We start from the raw sequence: 23,533 nt of genomic DNA, 5'->3' as shown, positions 1-23,533 counted from the left end.
AGCATGTGCACGAGAATCGGCAACAGGTCACGGGCCTATTTCGTCTTTGCCGACACTTTTATTCTATTCTAAGTGTTTGAGATAACAGCAGTGTCATATTAACTGAGAGTAGCTAGAAAAATGTTTTTGAAAATAATAGCTGAAATACCTCGAAAATGATTCTGTGACGACGGAGATGTAATGATGGGTAGAAGAATGGAAATCGACTAGTCTTCGTTTTGAAATGATACATTTGAAATATGGTGGGCTCATCAATTTTGCTTGCACTTGAGAGCAGCGCCAACATTTGCAGCGCAAACGGTTCTTGCGATGGTATTCATAAATCTGTCAGTAAACAAAAGATTCTGGAAAGTAGCAAAGGTGGATGGCGTCAATTTACAATGTATTCAGCAGAGCCAGCGCCGAAAACTGTCAGCCAATTAGTTTTACTTCAATCACCGGAAAATGCTTACGTTGGAAAGATACGAGTAATGCACAGCACAGACAAAGGTACGAGAACAAATGCACGACACAATCACAATTTCTCGTGTGGGTTGACAGGTAGTATGACGTTCATCGCTTAGCTGTAAACTATTTTTGGAGCACAGATACGCCAACTGGACGTGAGAAGCTGTGTTTTACGGGCATATGTTAAATGCGACATTCTAAACTGAGCTTCAGATTTACCGTAGAAGGCTTAAGCAGCTTTCACACAGGGGCGACAAATACACAGAGCGCCAAAAAAACACAGCCACAATATACACCGCCACAGGTCACACAAAAAACCGCTTAAAACGCGAAAATACAGTGCCGGAAATGGCTATACGACCACCCAGTTTTCTGCAAATATTTTTTCTTGCACAGAAAATATGAGATTCTAATTACACGAGGTTAAACTACATTTAAAAACGGTTCCAACGCTATGCGAAAAAAATAATGTTCTCAAAATATATGAGAAGAAATTATGAAAGTTAGAAAAACCTAGGTGGAAATGGTTATAAGACCAAGATATGTTTTTCCGTTTGTGGATCACATACACTTATTTTAATAGGCAATCTCACTCCCTTTCGCCATAATTACCTCAATGCATCTTCTCCCCACGCTATTTACCATATAATCCAGTGTCTTTTGAGAAATTTTATCCCAAGAACGAAAGATGGCCGTGCTCAGGTCACTCACAGATTGGAACTGGCGCTCTTTTTGGTAAACATCCCTCGCCATGATGCCCCATAAGTTTTCAATGGGGTTGAGGTCAGGACTAAGCGCAAGCGCTGGCCACGGCAAACAGAGTAATATTCTGCTCTAGGAACCACATGTTTGCTGATTTTGAGGTGTGAATCGAAGCATTGTCTTGTTGGAAAATATATGATCCCTCATGTTTCTCATCGGCAAAAGGGAGAAGTTGGTAAAACAGCGTGTGCTTGTAGCCACGGAATCTTGTCTCCCATGTAAAATACGTAGCTAGAGTTGAATTTCCCTTTCGGCTAAACGCCCTTCAAACCATGACCGCCACAAGATTGCCACTTGGAAAAAAATTCAGGCTCACGGTCCAGTGGTGCCAATAGCATTGCCATCTATCTGGACCGTAAAGATTGAACTTTTTACATCACTGAAGATGATCTTGTGCCATCCCTTTACCAATAAGCAAATATTTTTCAGCAAATTTTTTGTCGGTTGATAATATGCTTTTGTTGGAGCACAGGGGCATTTTTCCTCGTCATGTATTTGAATTTCTTCGAGTCATAGTAATAGTAATAGTAATAAAGTAATAGCGGTTTCAGCGTTATTAGGCCGTAGGCCTGTCGCCGATTCTTAACACCGCAGAACATTCACAGCATTTTGCGGTCTCGAACTCGCAACTCACTGCTACAATTCTACTGTGCTTAACCGCCCGGCCTCCTTGCCGATTCTGACCAGAAACTGGCGCACATAGCTGGGATCGAACCCGCGCCTCTCTGCACCAATCTTGGTACTCTGAACTTTAACCACTGGGCCACCCTGTCATGCAATGTCTAACGGATGCGTCGAGCTGTCACATCAACTCCAGTGGCCAATTTTAGAGAAGTAGAGGTAGCGCAAGTTTAAGAAGCCTCAGAAAACAGTATCCTAAGATCCCTGTTGGTTAATTTTGGTGTTGGTCCAGTGCGCTTTTTTCACCCGTAGCCGTATTTGCAAAAAACGATTGTGCAATGGGTTTTGAGCATTTTATTCCCATTGTGATGTCTCGTTGGCTTCTACTGAATTTCACAAAGCCGAAAATCTGCGCCTTTTCGGCTTCAATGAGTCTTGTCCCATTTGTTATGTTTTTTACTTCGAAAAAATATAAGTGAGGACAGTGAACTACACCAGAAGTACACCAGAAAGGCTTCGCTAAATGACGAAAATCAAGATATTCTTTATATTGCTGTACTTTTTAGAGTGAAAATATTACAGAAAGATACCAAAATGGAGAAAAACCTATCCTGGTCTTATAACCATTTCCACCTAGGTTTTTCTAATTTTCATAATTTCTTCTCATATATTTTGAGAAAATAATTTTTTTCGCATTGCGTTGGAACCGTTTTTAAACGTATTTTAACCTCGTGTAATTAGAATCTCATATTTTTCTATGCAAGAAAAAATATTTGCAGAAAACTAGGTGGTCGTATAGCCATTTCCGGCACTGTATCAGCCTTGCAGTGCTTTATGCACCATTTGTCCATCTCTATGTTGATATAACAATACTTCTATATGGAAATATATCTCTGTGTGAGAATAATGTAAATAATCTCTATGGAAATACATACATATTTAATGGAAAATATATATTTTATGAAATATATCTCTATCACTTTATGGAAATATATATTTATCAATGTATATCTTCATGTTTATGTAACAATATTAATGTAACAATATTCATGTACCGATATTTTTGCAACAATATCAGCATATAATCTATCAGTCTTGCAGTGTTGTTTATTATGCACCTAAAATACGGCCCCACTGTCTGCTAGGATGTTGCGTGAAAAAAAACCGCCCTGTGTGAAAGATTACATTGAATCCCATTGCAACTGCTAAACTGTCGCGGCACATCTACCGCCACAGTTTTAGCGCGACACACGCGGGCGTCAGGCGTCAAATTCTATGCCGCGGTAAAAGCCGTCGCATGTGAACAGCAGTGCACATTTCGTATGTGCGCTAAGGTTCGCCGGTAAATACCGTCGGACGCTGGCAGTATTTACCGCCCTGTGTGAAAGGGGCTTTATTAGAATGTAGGTTGGTGTCCCTGCATCAGCCTGGCTAGAGGTCTTTCAACGGCTCTCATGTGGGAATGTTAGGTGACTTATCGTATCTGCTACTTTTTCTACGCGAACGAAACTTTCAATTTGTAAAAAGACTGGTACAAATGTTCTACAAAATGTTCAACCTATGTAAAAAAAAAACTCTGCAAACGTCATTCTTTGAGATTCTGAGGTCCTTCTTTTCATTTCGTGATATGAAGAGTGACCGCTTTGAGTTCGAAGAGCGGTCAGATGCGTCTCAACGGAGCACCTTTGCCAATCTACATCAGCGAGCAGAGTAAATTAGGAAGAGCAATGGTGCACTGGTGGAAGATTTGTCGTATCTACATATGACCAGCAGGGTGCCAGAAATCGAGCTAATAATTTTTTTGTTGAAATACTTACTGGAAAATTTTTTGGTTGAAAAACTAGCATACGATTGGTTGGACATTGCATCTACATGAATAGTTCTGTGTCTTGAATGCAGTACGAATAATTGACGGAAAGTTTGTACGGGAAGATGTACTTACATTCGTCAGCTAATCAACCACTAAAATTCTTGTCCGTGCTAGAAGGTCTGTTTATTTGCTGCTGGACGATAGGCCACCAGAAACGTTTGTGGGTAGAAATATATTATCTGCTCAATTCGAGACAGAAAAAAGTCGGATTTTTTTTTCAGAATAGTTTTAAAAATTAGGCAGATAGAGATCAAGTTTCAAATTTATGTTTTTATCTCCTATTTAGCGAGTCATGCTCGTTAGCAGCGGGGTTATCAGGCCTATTTTAGGAATTTTAGGTGAGTTTCTGCCATTAAAAAAGATTTAGAGCCCTTAGTCAAATTGAATTTGAATTATTTGAGGTCATGATATAGAATAGAATAAAGAAAAAAATGAATATAAAGAAAATACGAATAATTTCTATAAGGAACGGCAAAAAAAAATAATTACATGTAGGATTTACAAATAACTGTGTGCGCAAATCGACTGCGCACTTATAGAATATGTCAACAGACTGTCAACACTTGCTAGTGCACGAAAAAAGGCGTTAAGCCTTCCGCAGTCATGAATGCTGGAAAGAAGTCATTAAGATGTTTGTTGCTATTATTTTGTTGATTATTGTTTGAGTAAGTATTTCCAGGAAAGAAGAAAGCGTTTAATTTCAGTACATTTTACATAATTTCTGACGTCCAACTGCAACTATGTCTCACTGATTTTGGCTTGCTAGATGTAGGTAGTCAAAGAGTTAGATTATCTTAGATAGCTCTTTCTTGAGTGCAATTTTGGATCTACATTTAGATTAACTTATTTTTATTGAGGATATAATTTCATGGCTTCAAATAAATAATAAAATGTGTCATTAAATAATTTCACTGATGTACAATCATGCATAGCATGATAGCCCTATTCACCTATTGCTATTGCAGTAGGCTTATTACTAGGCTATTGCTTTGGCTGATTTGGCTGAAATTGGCTCATAGTATAAATAAGATAGTGGCAACTGAAGTAAATAAGACTCATACCTAGTTAATAAGACAGTGGCGACCTAAGGCAGTGGCAAAGCAGAGAGTTTTTTAGACTCCTTAAAGTTCAATTTCAAGTCCTATAGCTAGGAAGCTAGTATGGAATATATCTACTTGGCGAGCCGCGACTGAATTTTTCGAGCCATGGTTTTATGGATTTGCCAGCCGTGATTCCATTTCTACGAGCCGTGATTCTATTTCACCGAGCCGTGAATTCCATATCTCGGCCATGAAAAGCCATTTACGAGGTGCGAATGCGAATTTATTTACAAAGTTTATGCACGTGTTACCCCAAATCTCTAATTTTACCCTTAAACAGTCAAACGGCAACAATAAAATTTGTCTCTACTGTAAGTTCAGCACGTGTTAATATACAGTCTGACCGCTTTGACATGACCGCAACTATGCGCGATCTTCAACAAACGTTTTGTTTATTTGTTTACATTACCCTGTCTCTTATACACATCTAGATGTGTATAAGAGACAGCGGTAAAGCAATGCGGATTGCGGAAGTTGAAAATTTTATGAAATGACATGTTTGCGAAGTGCAAACCGCGATTTTTTAATCAAACAAAAATTTATGACATTTGAGCCGCGAGATTTCATACCTACTGAAATTATATGATATAAGAGCCGCGATATTTCAGACAAAAATAGGACTTTTCCAGACTAGCTAGGAAGTAGACCAGCAAAGTATCCTGGATACCAGCAATCCAGGCTTATCCAGCATCATCATACACAAGATATTGGTGTAAATCTTTAGTACCTAGGTAAATGAGAAAATTAAAAATGAACTGATTCTAAAATAATATACGTTTGAAAATTACTTTTTAACACGTTGACTAGGTATTGCCGGTATTGGTACATATGCGTAGCTACCTACCATGAAATGTAGGGTAAACGCGGTATATTCCGACACATTTAGGACGCATCGAGAAATGAAAAACTATAAAAAATACGTATGCGTTGCGCAAGTTCTGTTGGCTTCACGTGACTCTCAAAATGAAAATACCTCACTACGCGTCAGCAATGATGAAACGTCACAAAATGTTGCCATATTTATAAAAAAGCCTTTAGAATGGAAACCTACCAAATCCCTATATTCAATCAACGAACGCATGGAACTAAAACAAAGCTTAATATAAAGGAAAAACTAGAGAGGTGACGGAATTACCCACAATGTCGGAATATACCGCGTTTACCTTACTCCTAACTCCAGGAGGTAGTGGTACATAATTCAGGTTGCCAAAATTGGCCAAATCCGAGAACAAAAAAGGCCGATAATTCAATTTATACTAGTTTATTTGTAGGTTCCACTATAAAAATTCCATTTGTTTTCTTTTTGCAGTATTTAAAATTTAATTAGGAAGTACCCTTATCATAAATTTTAGCCGGCCAACGCAATTGAGAAAAACTAAAGTCACGGAATTTGTCCAGAAAAATGACCGTCTGGCAACCCTGCTTAAAAAAAAATACAAAAAATGAAATAATTGTACAAGATGAAGCAATCGTAGTCAACGTGTTAAAGACAACACTTCCAAAGAATTTAGTGTCTCTGATGTTACACACCAGTCTGTAGAGTATGGCACAACATAAGTCAAGGATGCCGTTTTTCTGCCTTAAAGACGCCAAGGCACCATCTAAATGGACGGAGAATGCCAATGTTTGCAGCCCAGGGCGCAGAGGGTGGATGCAGCGTCACCAATATATGGGTTTTTAAGCCCTAAGCGTCGCCGGCTATTGCGGGTAATTTTAAGATGCATCACCGGGTAATTTTTAATGAAAAGCCATTTACGCTGGGTAATGAAAAACTATTTACAAGCCACGAACTTATTTACAAGGTTGCATGCACGTGTTACCCCAAATAACTAATTTTACCCTAAAAACAGTCCGATTCACCAATTGTACAGCAAGACTGAGCAAGTGTCAACTGAACACGTGATAATGAAGTCTGACCGCTCTGATGTGACCGCAACTACGTAATTGTAAACTTGATGTTTACATTTTTTTGGCGGGAACTCATTGCAACTGAGTTCCGGACAAGCTTCACTGCATCCTGATCCATCCAACATATCGGAAACCTCAATTTTTTTAAATAGTTGACCAAAGACTGACAAATATATTAAATGCAAGAATTTCAATCTAAATGTGTTGGCAAGATCTTCTGAAGGCGTAAATTTTGCTACTGAAGCGTCACCAAAGATCTTGCAATATTCATCCACTCTCTGCACAGATGCAGCAAATGGACGGCAATGACACCAAAATTGATTGCCCATGGTCTGGAAGGTGTTGCGTGGGCGCTGGAAGTTCACCATGTACACCACCAGTGCGTCAAGGAAGAAAGTTGCCAGTATGTTTGCTAGAAAAATGAAAATGCATTGCTGACTGATGCCTGATGATCGCGCGCATTTGCACAATCAATGCGGCTGTTGCACAATGATCGACATAGATGCCGGCTCTTCACAATCAATGATCAACATAGATGCCCGCGCTTTACGATCAAGGACCGACATGGATGCACGCATTTCACGATCGATTCGTGAACGATATGCGTGATTGACATGAATGCAAGCTTGCAACGATCGATGCAACTGATGCCCAATTATCGATCCTGATGCTTGTACTTTGTGATTGATGCAGCCAATGCCCGATGATCAACACTTACACACCCACTTTATGACCAATGAAGTCGCTGCCTGACGATGGACACAGATGCACACTTTTTGCAATCAATGTAGCTGATGCATAATGATCAATTCTGACGCTTGCGCTTTACGGTCGTGGTAACCAATCCCTGATGATGCACACTGACGCACACGCATTATGATCAATGTGGCATAAAACAACATAAGAACACTACACATTATAACATAACAGAATATATTGTAACAAAATGTAACATCGCATGTTATAACACAACGTTATAACATTAAAGAACACATGGTTACCACATTACATAACACATTATAATGTAACACAACATATCATAACAGAACACATTGTAACACAACATAAGATAAGATAGTATTACAGGACATTATAACAACACATTTTGACACAGCACAGAAAATAACATAACAGAATATGCTGTGTTATGATGCCTTGGTTTAAACATGTATTAGGAATTGTTATAAGTGTTGTGATGTGTTATAATGTGTTACCGTCAACCGGGGCTACTTGGGACGATTTCGAACGTTTTTCATTCATAACTTCTTACCATGAAACATTTCATAAAAAAGTTTAAGCTCAATTCAAAGCCTGTTACAAGAGCTATCACATGGCTTCTCCAAAAAAAATCCATATGCTATTCTTAAGGTGCCAGAAGCAAAAAAATATAACTCAGTACTCAAAGCAGTGAGTGACAGAGAACGCATTTTCTTGTTGACAAAAAGTTGAGGTCACTGACAGACGGATGGACAGACAGACATGGCGAGCACAATAGTGAATTTTTCCATAAATGAGAAAATGCGCTAAAAAGAGTGTCCCGAGTAGCCCCGTTTGACGACACTTTGAATAAAACTTCATTTTAAAACATTTGAAGCATGCAGAGCGTATTCATCCATTACTATCAGTACTCTGAAGTCCTCCTCTTTCCATTGTAGATGATGTAGAGGTAGTATAAATGATATTTTCTGTGATTTTTACTCGTTTTTCCTTTATTGATATGATATTACCATATACATTGATTACCGTATTATTGATGCAATATTACCGTATCCATGAACATGCCATTGAGCATTTACAACAACAGGTATTTTTCCAATTTTCCTTTTGTCATGCATTGGATCCCAGCAGCTCATTTTTCTGCTCTTGCCATCTCCATTTGATAGGACTTGATGATAAGAATATTAATGGATTGTCTTTACCATTTTTTCCAAAAGTTTTTTTTTCATCATGCTTATACTATATTTTTTAAATTTATCCACAAAATTTTCAGGAAAAATTTTGTGTCCAATTCATTAACAAGATCATCTAGGTATTGTTATTTATGGTGATATACAAACAAAGATAGTTTGATATCTGCTTGCTTTTTCTGTAGTTTACTGTGTCAACCTGTGTGGCATTTTCTTAAAATTAGTATGATTGTTGTCTGTGCTGAACCTAGAATTCATTAAAATTATTTTTCCCAACCTTCAGCAACTGCTGTACTCATTTTGCCATTTAAAAGTTTTTTTTTTGTAAGTTCATTTGTTCAATTGTACAAATATACCAACCATCAAATGGGGTAAAAAGGGATGGGTGGGGGCAGTCCTCTAATAAGAGACAGTCCTCCAATATTTTGTAGAAATGTTGTAGCAGCTAAACTAAGTAAAATATTGCAAAACTAAAAATATTGGTGTAAAGTTCAACATTTTTACTATCTATGCAGCATAAAGCAAGTTGAGAAATCATACATTTATTGCCTCTAAAAAATTCCTGAAAAAAATGAAAAGTGAGATTTTGGAAAAGTACCTCTGCTAAGGTCTGTAGCAGAAAAAATATTTGTTGTATTGAAAAATTTTACTCACATAAAAGTTGCACACTAGTGTTGGCTTAAAAACGTGATTGACAGAATTTGCATATCTCATTCCAAGAAAAAATGGTGGCCACTTCCACAAGACGGGGTAGTAAGGGGCACCCCACCAGGGTAATAAGGGACACCCCTAAAATTGCATTTACAGTAGAACCTTGGTTGGCAAAGGCTCCAGTTGATGAAAAAATCAATTAATAACAAAGAATTTTGATTACATTTACCTCGCTCAGTGAAAAAAGTGCACTTAATAAAAAATTACTGCATCAGTCATCACAAAATTGTGCATAGAATGTCACAGATAGAATTGAGCACTGGGCAACAAAGAATGAAAAGTAATTAACCTAAAATATGATTTATTTTTCCAAAAAATATGATGGTTGTCACTAAAATATTCCTTCCTGTTTCAGGTATGTTTTTTGCAATCTTTATTGTATAATGAAATCAATTGACTTGATTAAAATTGTGCAAAATTACAAACCATCCTGTAAGACAGAAGAAATGCTACATGGCTGCTGATATGAAACTTGCAGTGGACAAGTTCATTGTCAATGCTCAATGGCATGTCCATGGATACAGTAATACGACATTAATAATACGGAAATGTATGGATAAGGTACTATTATATCAATGAAGAAAATTAAGTAAAAATCACATAAAATTTCATTTATTCTACATTTACATCATCTACAAAGGAAGAGGAGGACTTCAGAGTACTGTTAGTAATAGATGAGTACACTCTGCAATCTGCATGCTTCAAATGTTTAAAATTGAGTTTTATTTCAAGTGTCCCTCTTTACCCCATTTGCAGATTGATTCAGGAGCCTTTCATATTGCGTCTAGCACCTTACAAATAGCATATGGAATTTTTTGGACATGCCATACAATAGCCCTTGCAAAAGACCTTTAAATTGAGCCCAAACTTGTTTATGAAATGTTTCATGGTTAGAAGTTAATAACAAAAAATGCCCAAAACCATCCCTTTTTACCCCGTTTGACAGTATCTCCTTGAATTTCTGGATGCATTATCAAGGGAACATGTGCATAATGCCTGTTAATTCTTTTTGTCAATTTATAAATTTCAGCAATTTGGTATGGATATGATGTGGTGTTCTTAATTTGAAAAAAATTTGGTCACTAAAGGGTTAAAAATGTAAACTCCTATTTTGAATGTCTTTTAAAGTGTAGAGGCAAAAATTCAATTATAAGACAAGTTTGTTTGACAGGAGGATGAGCGGGTATGATGGCAAGATTGCGGGACTGTATGATTTGGAGCAGACGTTGGGGAGAGGCCACTATGCTGTGGTCAAACTGGCCAGTCATGTCTTTACTGGCGAGAAGGTGGCTGTCAAGGTAAGATTATTTCAGTATTGCAAATTGACATTCCAATTTGCATATGTAACTAGAAGAGTTCTACTACAATGCATCAAAACCTGGAGTTTTTTACCAAAAAATAAAAAAATTGGAGGGGGTACTCCGACAACGCGACAAGCTTTAAATAATAGCTCTTTTTTGTGGGTCACATTTTAAATTTTTTAACCTATTACATATGCAAACTTTTTAAATCTTTCTATTGTGTTATGTAGCCTCATTATTGAGCCTTTAATGGCCAATGACAAAATTTTCTATGTCAATTAGTTTTTGAGTTTTGGGGGTTTTTGTTAAAAAAACGAAAAGTAGTCAAAGTTACCCCGGGAGTCAAAGTAACCCCATTTTACGGTATATAGTTAAGGAATACTAGTATAAAAATGTGTGGTGCTATATTTCTCTTACAATACTGTTAACAATTCAAAATTATATAGTGTGTTACTAAAAATGAGAGCAAAATTAATTTTACTTTTGATTATGAATTGTTAAAAACTATATTCTTATGTTTCCATATTGTGTTAAGGAAATTTTGTAAAAAAAGGAAAAACGTACAAAAGAAATATTTTGATAGCTTTCAGGCTGATTTGTTCTGGGATTTAAAACTATTTGCTCCTTGACTGAAAGTAGTAACTGTTGATGGTTTCACAGGTGATAGACAAGAGTAAGTTAGATGAAGTGTCGCGGGATCATCTCTTCCAAGAGGTGCGCTGCATGAAGCTGGTGCAGCACCCCAATGTTGTCCGTCTCTATGAAGTTATTGATACTCAAACAAAACTCTACCTCATTCTAGAGCTGGCTGATGGTGGAGACATGTTTGACTACATTATGAAGTGAGTAACCATCTGCACCACCCAATCAGAGCAATGTTTTCTTTGCTTTGCAAAACAATGGATCTATATAACATTTAATAATATTTTACTCAGGAAATGTTTTGATATTTGCATTGCATTATATGAACTCAGGGACTTGGACTGATTAGATTCTAGGCTCTCTGTCCTCAGTTTTTGTTTTGTTCTCTTATAAAGGTTAAATACCTACTATTGTACAAGATTATAATTGACCCCTACGAAAACTATCTAGGGGTACTTAAGATGTTTATTCTCATCTTCCCATAGAATTGTTTTTACCCTATCACGATTTCTCACAGATTTATTACAATATTTGTTATTTCTCCTCAAGACATGATTCAGGACTAGATGAAGAAGCTGCCAGAAAATATTTCAGTCAGATCGTGCATGCCATCAGCTACTGCCACAAGCTTCATGTGGTGCATCGGGACCTCAAGCCTGAGAACGTGGTGTTCTTTGAGAAACTTGGCATGGTCAAACTCACTGACTTTGGGTTTAGTAATAAATTTAACCCTGGTCAAAAACTCGACACTAGTTGTGGGTCTCTTGCTTACTCAGCACCTGAGATACTCCTGGGAGACTCTTATGATGCCCCAGCTGTGGGTGAGTTTAATTCACAAGAAGCATTTAAATGTAATAATTCTTATTGCTATTCACAGAATTATTTATTTTAGTTAAATTTATAAAGTCTTTAAATTTAATTCAATCTAGGACTTTGACTGAAAGGCACTAATTCATCTATATACAAGTTCAATCAATCATTTTGTATATATCAGAAAATAATGTTTATTTTGTGTTAAGTAGAAGTGCTAAGCCTTCTTGTTAGATCGACCATCTTTCTGATTTTGTACTTAGTCTCTTGGTCTAGGTACCAACTACCAATGTATACTCAAAGTTGCATCTAAGTGCTCGCTGATGTGACATTTCCCTCTTTTTCGTAAATTTATTTTTTATTGCACATAAAAATGTTTGCCGTTTGTTTTATCCTCTATCATCACCATTCATAATAATTCTGACAATGTACCGTAGTCAAAATGAAAGTTTATATCAACAATCGTTTCCTCACTTAACATTCTTGGATTAATAGGTACAAATTTTTGACATGCAATCAAGACATCTGGTTTATGTTTAACAGACATCTGGTCGCTGGGGGTGATACTTTACATGCTGGTGGTAGGACGAGCTCCTTTCCACGAGGCAAACGACAGTGAAACCCTGACCCGCATCATGGACTGTTCCTATAACATTCCTGAACACGTGTCTCTGCCATGCAGAAGGTAAAGTCTCTGCATTGCAAACATAAAATTTTTTTTCATAATGTTCCTTCTTGCTTGCTCACCTCAACAGCATATCATGCCCCAAGTTACTATAGGTACAAGATGTTCAAAGTTATATTACCATTCATTAGTTATGGGTATTCTTTAGATACGACATGAAATTTTACACTCTGAACTGTTGTAGAAAACAAATGAGGGTTAGGAGCTCAAAATTAATGAACAAGCCAATCAAATTCACCAGATCGTCATCAAAATACCAAATTCAGGCTATCATCAGTGAATATACGGGGAACTTACTAGCCGTTTTTCTTGTTCTACATTCTTAACTTGCCATTAGAGCAAAATAATGATGTAACTAAAGTTAGTTTCCAACGTTTTTGTGAAGGCTTATCAGCAATATGTTATTGTGAATCTATATATTAGCTGTTTACATTGTTTTGAAATCAATGGTTTACTTGCTATTTAAACAAACCAAGGATAAATAATTATTACTAAATTTGAGTTATGATAAAAAGCTGTTTATGTTGGCTGATGATTTTGACTTGATTTAAGCATACTAGTGATTTAGGTAATGTTTAGTTCTAACAAAGAGCTGTTTGTGCAGGTTAATCAGCAAAATGTTGATCCGTGAGCCGAACAAGCGGTCGACATTGGAGGACATCACGCGTGACCCGTGGCTGCGAGGTGCAGGCCCTGGTACAGAGCAGCTGGCCGACATGCTGCCCCTCGTGTCACGTGAGCACCTCACGGAGGAGGACCACGCGCACATCATACACAAGATGGTGGCAGGCAACATCGCTGCTATTGACCAGATCATTGAGTGAGTAATGCATGGATAAAGTTGACGGTCACGTCATACACAAGATGGTAGCTGGCAACATTGCTGCTATTGACCAGATCATTGAGTGAGTAATGCATGGATAAAGTTGATGGTCATGTCATACACAAGATGGTGGCAGGCAACATTGCTGCTATTGACCAGATCATCGAGTGAGTAATATAAGGATAAAGTTTACGGTCGTGTTATACGCAAGTTGGTGGCTGATAAAATTCCTGGTATCAGGATCAATTGGCCATGGAAAAGCAAAATTTCAGTTGATGCCTCCTGGAGTGACTAGAACTGTGATCACTCAGAAAACTTCAGTCACACTCGGGCGTCAGCACTTCGATCGTGATGTCATAGTGTTGGTTTACAGTGTGATGTCATAGTAATCTTGTCTTTCGTTGTTAGTTTATAGTAATATGTCAATGTGTTGGTTCATAGTGGGATGTTTTGTTGTTAGTTTATAGTGTGATATCAAGGTGTTGGTTTACAGTGCGTTGGACCGCAACGACTACAACCACATCACGGCGACGTATTTTCTGCTGGCGGAGCGCAAGCTGCGGGCGGCGCGCCTACGCACCGCAGAGGACGTCGAGCACAACAACAAACAGCGCCTGCAGCAGCTCGACGCCGCCCCTCAACCGTGAGCCTTACAATATGCGTATTATTATACTCAATATTCTGACGCCGCCCGCAGCTTGAATATTATATATTCATATAATTATTGTTATTGATAAGTATATTTACAATATACTTATTAATTGACGCCGTTCCGCTACCGTTAGTCATTAATTCTTTGTATTGATATTGCTATTGCTATTTCTGATAGTTGTTGTCCTGATAATGCTTGCGGTACGCGTCTGCAGTGCGCTCTTTTCTTGTAATGGAACAATAGGATACTTGACTAATGTTTTATCGTTAGGAAAATATACCAATCTGCTCTATTATCTAAATCTTTAATGTGTTTTTATTTTCTGGTTAAATACCAACCCTATTAAGTTGATGGTATTATTTCGGTATTAACATATTTGTGTTATATTCTGACCGTGACGTCAGTACATGACTTCTCCAATCTCAATTTCTGGGTCTTATAGGTTCTTAAAAACCTATACGTTCACGAGCTTGCTATTTTGCCTCCGGTTTCATTTGTTTCAAATGGAATTTTCTGAAATTTTATTTATAAAGTTTAATTTTGTTGCCATAATGTGTAAAGAGGAATTTTGTTGCAATGATGTATTGTTTAGAACTAATGAAATATTGTAATTTAGGTTAGAGTGTGAATATTTTTTAATGTGTCGTTTGAGTTTAATTCCCTGAGTGTAACGCTGCCCCGAGTTTAACACATTAACCAGCATTACTGAGCGGAATGTTACTTACATCGTAATGCTGCGCTTCAGAGCAGATCTCTAGTATTATATGCAGTCTTTCGCGCATGCCTGTATTGTTATGAGCGTGACTTAGAGCGCAATTAATTACCGTCGTAATCCTGACTTCAAGTATATATTCCTCTCTTTAAACATGAATTATTATTTGCATAGTCTATAGGATCCGATAGCACACTTGATTATCTGCTAATGAATCTCTGATCTATGGCGCTCTCTTGCCTACTTTGCAGCGGGAGTTTCAATGATCACTTTTATAAATGTCTTTGGGTGCTTTTGTTGCGAGACTAAATGATTAAATTGGATTCTAATTAGATTATCTTTGGTGTCCACATATTATAATTAACAAAATCAGGCATTAGAGTTAAGTTAGTAATTCATAAGTGTTCATTTTTTTTTGTAATTATTTCAGCCTGTTTTATTGTATTAGTATGAATCTTTTCCAAGCTTCTTTTTTTTATATTTTTCATAGAATATTCACCTATGTTCACTACCATTTCTCTTCTCTTTCGTCAATTCCTATCTTGGTTTTTTATTTTATTCATGTGATAAAGATGGGTATTCTTTCTCGCCGGTTTCTTCGTCTCAGAATATTTTAAGCGGTATAGTCTTGCATTTGTTCATTATCACGGTGACCATTAAGGTTTTATATAGGTACAGTTTGAAAATGTTGGAATGTCTTCCATTCTTATTCTTATTGCTCAGGTTATACTACTATCAATTTTATCCGTCAAGTAAAAATTCTATTCATTGAATCGTCGTCCTGGTTTCATACATAATTATCATTTACTATTACCTTTTCCAACTATTCAGTTACTCTGTATTATAACTATTCATCCTTTGAGTGGTTTTTACAAACAAAGAAGTGTCAGGCTCTTTCTTTGCAAGTCTTGTGAGAAGACTAGTGAAGTATCATGTATTATTATCATTCATAGATATCGAATAAAATTTTTGAAAAATAGATCAGGAAATTATAAATGAACTTGTTTCTAAAGAATCTCTTGTTCGCAACTATGATAGTAACTGTTTGTCTGTATCAAACATACGGTATCACAATTTATTTGCCGCTATTCTCAGATAATGCAAATAAGATTTATATTTCAAAATTAGAGCGTTAAATCTCATCTGACAGACTGACAGGTTCACAATCCGCTCTGTAATTTATAATACGAGTACAGTTACAGTTTGTTTAGCTATTATTTTATTATTAAATGATTCAATGAGTAATTTGTTTTCTTTACATCCATCGCGTAAGTTTGACAATTTTTCCAAAACGTATTCGTCTCAATGGTTAGAAACATATTCCAAAATGGAACAAAACTCCCAGTAATTATTATTATTATTATTATTATTATTATTATTATTATTGTTGTGGTTTAAACGTATTTCAGTCTTCTTCAAGTAATGGCTTGCATGAATGTAATGTACAAGTTTGATTTGTTTTCCTGTAGTTGTCCTCATTTTTATGCGGTTATTAACCTTATATATTGAACTAAATGCAGCATAATTTTGGGCACATCCCTTGCCTTGAGTCGTCTGAAGGTTGCCAATTATTGCAGGGATGAGGAAGATGTTGGCAAGAGCGATCCAGCCTTGCCTGTGGCTGGAGTGAGCAAAGACGACTCCTGCACCAATGCGATCGGCACCTCTGCACTGCACACCAAGATTGCCGAGGTGAATTTTTAAAAAGCATATTATTTTAACTTACAAATAGTATAAAAATGTATAGGTAATAATTATATAGCACTGGCCGCTGAGCTACACTTCTAAATTGACAATTTTATGCGACATTTATGCGTGAATGACTTGAATTTGTAATATTTTTCAACAACGTGCAGAGGCAGAATTAATTCACGATTATTTACAAGTTAGCCACCACTGCAATGTAGTCTAGGAAACAATTGTTTTAAAACTAGGAAATTGCAACAGAATGAATCAATATTCCGTGACATGTGCAGTTGTGCATATGGCAAGGATCAGAAGATTAAAATTTGACATTGAGAGGAAGTCGTAGCAAATTTTCTGTTGCTACCATCAGTCGCATTTTGTGCGTTCGTATCCATCGAACTTTATTCACGCGTTTGTCACGTTTTTATAACGTGTTTGTCACGCTGATCTGTTGTAATTCATAGAAAGCTTCAATACATCAAATAATGCAGGTATATTTCGTCCCATAATTAAGTTCCTTGAAGCTAATGCTGTGCTAAATCGAGCTGGAATCGCAAGGTATACTTATATAAATTTTATTTGTGGACTCATTCATGTGCCTCACCCATGAAATACCACCGCAAATCCAATGTCAGACTCAAATGAGAGGATTTGGTGTATCAAATGTCTGACTCGAATGAGAGAATTTGTTTTGTCCTGTGTCAGTCTTCAGTGAAAAGGTTTGTTTTCTGCAGATGCGACTTGGCAATCGTCACCGCACGTTCAGCATTGTCGAAGAGGAGGAGGAAGAAGAAGAGTTCGATGAAGAGGCTGTACCTGAGGACGAACCATTCGAGGAGTCAAATCAGCAGCGCTCCAGAAGTGGTTCACGCAGCGGGTCTCGCAGCGGTTCGAGGAGCGGCTCAAGAAGTGGTTCTCGTCGAGGTTCACGAGCTTCAAGCACGTCAAGTCTTAAGGACAAATGTGGTCGTGATATGAAACTGGACTTATCTCTGCTACATCGCCTGGATGCCGTGAGGCGCGGCAGTGGCTCGCTGCAAGGCTCCTTGCAGAGCAGCAGCACAACGACATCGCCATCGGCTGATGACTTGAATGTCCTCTTACCTGAACCGCCTTTCCCTGCCTCCTCAAACATCGGCGTTGGCCGCTGCAAAACCCGCAGTGCTGGCACGTCTCCAGCTACGACTCCTCCTAGCAGCCTCTTGTGTCTCAATCACGTGCCTTCCACTGTCATTCCTTCTGCTGCTGTGGCTCCTGCAGCTGTCAGCGCTCAAATTCCCATTCCTTCTCAGCCAAAGATTACCCCGCAATCTTCTGTGTCGTCTTCGCCTACTTCGCAAACCGTGTCACCTTCTTCGCCAGGTCTTCCTTCATCACCCAAAACTCAAGGAAATCCTCCTTCACCTAAGAACCAAGGAGCTTTCTTCAATAGCCTCAAGTTCAAGACAATGCCGTCTCCTAATCGACGGTTACACAGCGTTCGCTCATCTCCTCAGCTCACATTGAACGAAATATTTGAAGAGGGCGAGAGTGACGGCGAGAGCAGCAATGCAGCATCGGCTGCTGCCCCGTTGGGTAACATGCGGCAGAACTCTCTAGCTATGGCTTTGCCAGGTGCTGCTTCGGTGTCACCTTCGGGCGGCAGGCGACACAACAGGCTTGTGAGAGCACGGACTGCCTCCTGTAGCTCTACTGAGTCCAATGACGAGGACGATATTCGTGTCAAGCGGGCTAAGGCAATGGCCCGCCAGTTTAATAAAGAGAATGTGGAGAATTCGAGTGCTGTGACAATGCCTCGAGTTTTAACTGATACTGATAGGACAAGTCTGAAACATGCTACTAATAATAATATAGATAACAAACGCGATAAAGAAAGTTTAATTGTCTTAGATACTGATACACCGCTTGATTCTGTCACGGTAGAAAATAGTGAGGAAGTCTTGAAAGAATGTGATGAAATATCTTCTAAGATTATGGAGGACAACTTGCTTCCTCCTGACAGTGTACCTGTTGTGACCCTTTCTCTTCCTCCTTGTGTTAATCCTGGATTAAAAACAGGTACTCGGTCTCAGCCAACATGCGCCCTTGAGGCTCGTAGCAGCCCTGCAAAGAAAGAAAACAATAGCAGAAGCACAGAAAATATGCTCGACATAGACTCGACACTGCGCGAGAGTCGTTCACTTAACTGCATCATAAAAGCGAGTGGAGAAGAGGAAGACACTGATTCACATTTATGCAGTCTCTCTGTAAGCTCTCTAGTGAGCGAGAGCAACAACTGTGTCCCCTGCAATAATATTACAATCACTAATGACAACGTCACAACAATATACATCGGCGATTCTAATTGCTCTCCCACTGATGAGTTTAGTCCAAAAGATGATCGTGTCGTTATTCATGTTGCTAATCATCAGTGCTCTGGAAAGCACAGATATCATGCCTCTCCTTCTAGCGATGACAATTTAGGCCGGAGTGAGGATAATGACCCGTGGATTAGCTCGTCTGGAAGCATGTACAACAAGAGGTTCGTTGGTGCCCGAGATGTTGTACTGGGTATTGTTGACACTCCGCCTGTTCGACTAGGCCACTTCAATAACAGCGATCCTGACATGCCCCAGCCAGGAGTGCCTTTTTCGTCACCTTCCAGTGGGTCTTCCCCTACTCCTTCCTCTCCTTCGAGTGGTCCATGGGTGCTTTTAGGCTCTAGGCCCACCTCTCATCCCTCTACCCTGCAGCACCAGGTGTGTAGGGTCCCTGTATCAAGTCTTACAAAGTCCGCTTCTCACATGGACGCCCTAGCAAAGCTCAAACCCTGTAAGCTAGGAGGCCGAGGTGCAGCGAACGGGTCCCTCGGGGCACCTAGGAATCACTTTCTTATGGATATCAACCAAAACGCTGGCGGGGCCAAGAAGAGCAAGTCGGAAAAAAGCTCCAGTTCTTTAGCCATACACGGCAGCTCCAAGTGCTGCTCCGTATCATGAACATCTTGTGGGTGCCAGCTTAAGCGGCTCTAGCATTTAGCTCCTCATGCTTGTCATGAATGCTTTCTGTGAAGAAGCTTCAGATGCAAGCCTTAGGTTTCTTCTTTTGTACATTGAATAACATTTTGTACTTGAAATTAGGGCTTAGTATTTATTTTTAATTTATATTGACGAGTAACTTTTTTACCCAGTTTGCACAGGTGGCATCCAAGTTCATTATATATACTAATAATTGCGTTGGGTATTCAAAGTTGCTTAATGTGCTTAGTTTTGCGTGGCCCTATTTCTTCAGTTAAATTATCCCTAGTAATTCAATCTAAAAGTTCTGTAACGGAATGGAAAGCGCGTAAATTGAGCTCTTGTTGTTAATTTAATTCACTGCCTTAGTTACGACTAACATGGCTGCTCTGAGCGTATTTTCAAATTTGTTTCACTACCTCATGAGTTAGCTCGTTTACTTCAATGTTATTTTTATTGACTCTAATGATCAAAACTATTACTGGTAGGTCGTGTACTTAGCTCTTCTTAATTTCTCTTTCTTTGCTTTCCTGCGATTTATCTAGTCTCTCTTTCTATTGACATAATAGTTCCCTTTATCTACCTCTTACCGGTGTTTTCTCCTTAAATGTCTGATTATGTGTGCCGTTTCTCTTTGTTCTTTACGTGACTTATAATTATCTGTAACTAACGACGAAATTGTTAGAATAATGAAGCTTCTCTACCATTAGGCTCAAGTGTCATGCGTAATGTATCGTCTTCAGTGTTGTCTGTCCACACTGTTCTCCTGAACAAAATTGCCCTAATAACTGTGTGAAAATTTCGAACTATTATATCTTACCTGCCGTAATAACTTTGTGTTGATATTTCAAACAAATATGTCTTAGTCTCTTAGACACTGCTAACTGAAGTGCTTTTGGGTCATTTTCGACGATCATTTGGGATGAATTGGGTTCTGATTGGTAGTGCGTGAAACTGCACGGTATTAAGTGTAATTCACCTACAGTTGAGAAGCTAACCAAATTGCGGTGTGCTGTACAATTGCGATGTACATGCGGTATGCTAGTGTATATGGACGTAATATCCATACTAGTGATCAACGTATTGCTGTTGTTTGAAGGAGAGAAAACTTGAGTTCTATTTCTGATGAGTTTAATTCTACGGACCTTATACTCTGCTTATTGTTACACATGGAATTTTTTGCAGTGACTAGCGTAAATTTTATCTCTGCACCTGCGTCATTTGTAACGTTAGGAAAAAATGTACTCGCTTATTTTCATTGTGTTTGTGGTGCATTTCTTTAACTTCTTTCAGTGTCCTTCCTGCCCATGTGTTGTTTCTGTTCAAATTGCTGAGGCTTTGCCTGCCAAGTTATTGCTGCTGCAACACTTTTCATTTATACGTTGGTTAAAGATAAACCGTCGCTCTGTGGTTCCAGATCAGTCTTGGAGAATTTTGTCATTCGTAAGTTGCTTTCGTGGAAGCCTTTCTGTCACATCTTGTTTGTCAACCTAATGGCTCGAGTCATAATATTTCATGTACGGTATAGTTTTCACTGGTATTTTTATATATTGAATTTTCTTCCAGTAATTCGTAAACGAACAAAACTGGTGCAAATAAGTAGGAATGTTTTGGTACAAAGAGACAAGGGAATGAAGACTTGAAGTCTGCTCTTATTTTTACTGCTTATGACATTGAACTGTTGTCGCTATGTATAATAAGACGCGAATTTTTGATCACAACCGCGTACAACACGCGAACGATGCTGGCATTTCATCCGTCGACTAAGTGTGCTGTTCTTGCGTTCGATTAACCCTCAATCGTTTTATACTTGATCATTTTATTTATACTGTAAGCTCGATGTACTTATGTATCTCATTAAATATTATTATCTAGTTGCAATCAAAACCTGTTAACGTCGCCAATAGTCGCTATGTTCTCTGCTAAATGTTGCGTCACGCAATCCTAGTAAGTTTGATGCACTTGTATTCATAGACACACTCTTGCACTTCGAGTCCTGTCTGCTCCTTACGCTATTTGTATATAGTTTTTATTTCATCTTGGTTCAATGAATATTCTTAGCTGTTGCTTGTCAAGCTACATGCTTCTAGAATATTTGCGTTCCCATATTGAAAAAATTCGCGAGAAGTACGAGACGTATAATTACTACGTATATATATGCCGCCATACGCGTTTGTTTTTACCTGTAGCAACGCAAGACAGAAGCCAGATCCACGTTTTCCTTATTTCATTGCGTGCATAATCCCAAGAAGCTCTATGTTCCGTTAACAATTCAGTACTTTGATAATTGGCGAGGATAATTCCTGAATTCGTTTCTGTACTTATATTAAGATTTTAGTGTGCACATAACCATACGCTGTAGTATCAGAAGATGGAATAGTAGCTTATGAGTGTGTACTAGTCAGTTATCCTAGTCTTGCTGTACAGAGTAGATACATGGTATATAATTTTATCGCGCACCCCCTATCACCTGTAGTTAATCCACTTCGCTTTAGTATCGCTTATACAAATTTCCCTATTGATTTTAAAATGCTAGGCAATCTTATTATTTCGTAATCGATTGTCCACATTATTTTTCACCAATGATCCGGCCTTTATTTTCGCCCTCCTTGAGGTCACAGACGCCTTAGATCTGCCAAACTTTCATTTTGTGTGGATTTTTCCTGTATTTTCTGAGTTGCTTGCCGAGTTCCAATTGTCTTATACTTTGTCATTAATATCTTGGTGATTCATAGAAAATAATTAAATTATATGTCTGTGCATATTACTTTCTTTTTCATTGAATGATTCCGTTAGTAAAAGCTTATTTTAAATGGAATCAAAGATATTCCAAAAAATTTTTCGTTGTTCGACGTGGTCCTCCAGAAATTAACCAACTTTGCTCATGTGAATGTCTTTGAAGTCGATTCATACTTCGCTACAACTTCTTACACAAAGTCTAGAATCAAATTCGACTGTGCTGTGCACTAAACTGTTAGACATAAGATATGCCGTCATGTATGATGAACATAAACGTGTTGGCAAGTCCAATATGTAACTGTTAACCTTACGTGTAATTAGCGTCGTGTTAAATCATCGTTCAAAGTATAACTTGCATTTCTGTGCTTCTGAAGCCTGTTGATGGCCAAACCTGTTGCGATCTGATAGATGATTATCCTGTACATTTTATTTCTCACGATAAGATTTTTCGGTAATAAGGCTTAATGATTCTGATTCCTGTCGATTATGTTTAACGTGCAATTCTTGTTTCGCGAGTGTGATGGTCTTATTGTACCTGCTTCCTATTGTATAATTTTTGTCATTGTGAACTTCTCTCAACTCTTAGCTTTTTATATACGATCACTTGATCCTTGAGCTTATCGCGCTTATCTTTCTGATGTTTACGGATTTTAATATTCTTGGACTCTAAGCGGCTGTTGACAAATGAAAACAGATTAGGTTAATGAGAAAAATATTTGAGGTTGAGCGCCCGCCGTATGTTAAATGACTGCGTTGCTGTAAGACTTGTCAACACAGGTAATCTGTGGCGTGATGTTCGAACAAGACGCTCTTCCAGCTGTCCATGACCACGGTCAGCTTTCCTGCACTTTTTCCGTTAATTGCGTTACTCACGTAACTCTCGTCAGGCCGCAGAATTTTACGTTACAATTGTACCTATGGTGTAGGTACATTCGAACTTTTGCTGAACGACAAGGTTTAGGGAGCAATGTGGGCAACTTAATTGTTGGGATTACAGTGCAGAAAAATATTACTGTAAACTTAATTATTTTTTATTAGAATTTTTTTTATCTTTTAGGTACGAATGTTGTGTCTTATGAATTTTCATTTGACGACGATGGTCGAGAAGAGGTATAATGGCTACTTAGCTTTTCGTTGCTAAGCGAGGATTTGTGAACCACT

The 23,533-nt window shown here is 38.2% G+C and overlaps 1 protein-coding gene across 1 annotated transcript; it reads left to right on the top strand.

The window, feature by feature from the left end:
- Positions 1–4,249: 4,249 nt before the first annotated feature.
- On the top strand, positions 4,250–20,970 carry LOC108682611 (SNF-related serine/threonine-protein kinase). The gene is made up of 9 exons (XM_047879504.1): positions 4,250–4,365; positions 10,498–10,624; positions 11,288–11,469; positions 11,819–12,090; positions 12,623–12,764; positions 13,369–13,584; positions 14,081–14,233; positions 16,529–16,643; positions 17,372–20,970. The coding sequence occupies exons 2-9, from the start codon at positions 10,502–10,504 to the stop codon at positions 19,613–19,615; spliced, it is 3,447 nt and encodes a 1,148-aa protein (XP_047735460.1). The 5' UTR covers positions 4,250–4,365; positions 10,498–10,501; the 3' UTR covers positions 19,616–20,970.
- Positions 20,971–23,533: the final 2,563 nt, after the last annotated feature.

Source organism: Hyalella azteca, unplaced genomic scaffold, assembly GCF_000764305.2.
Source record: "Hyalella azteca isolate HAZT.00-mixed unplaced genomic scaffold, Hazt_2.0.2 contig3210, whole genome shotgun sequence".
Classification (NCBI taxonomy): domain Eukaryota; kingdom Metazoa; phylum Arthropoda; class Malacostraca; order Amphipoda; family Hyalellidae; genus Hyalella; species Hyalella azteca.
The sequence above is the reverse complement of the archived record's forward strand: the minus strand, read 5'-3'. Positions and strand labels throughout refer to the sequence as shown.

Bases quoted from the DNA above. Each gene is read 5' to 3' on its own strand.
- LOC108682611 (XM_047879504.1), top strand. From the start codon at position 10,502: ATGAGCGGGTATGATGGCAAGATTGCGGGACTGTATGATTTGGAGCAG. The intron at 11,470-11,818 runs GTGAGTAACCAT...TTTCTCCTCAAG, and splicing joins ATGTTTGACTACATTATGAA to ACATGATTCAGGACTAGATG. The intron at 12,091-12,622 runs GTGAGTTTAATT...TATGTTTAACAG, and splicing joins TTATGATGCCCCAGCTGTGG to ACATCTGGTCGCTGGGGGTG.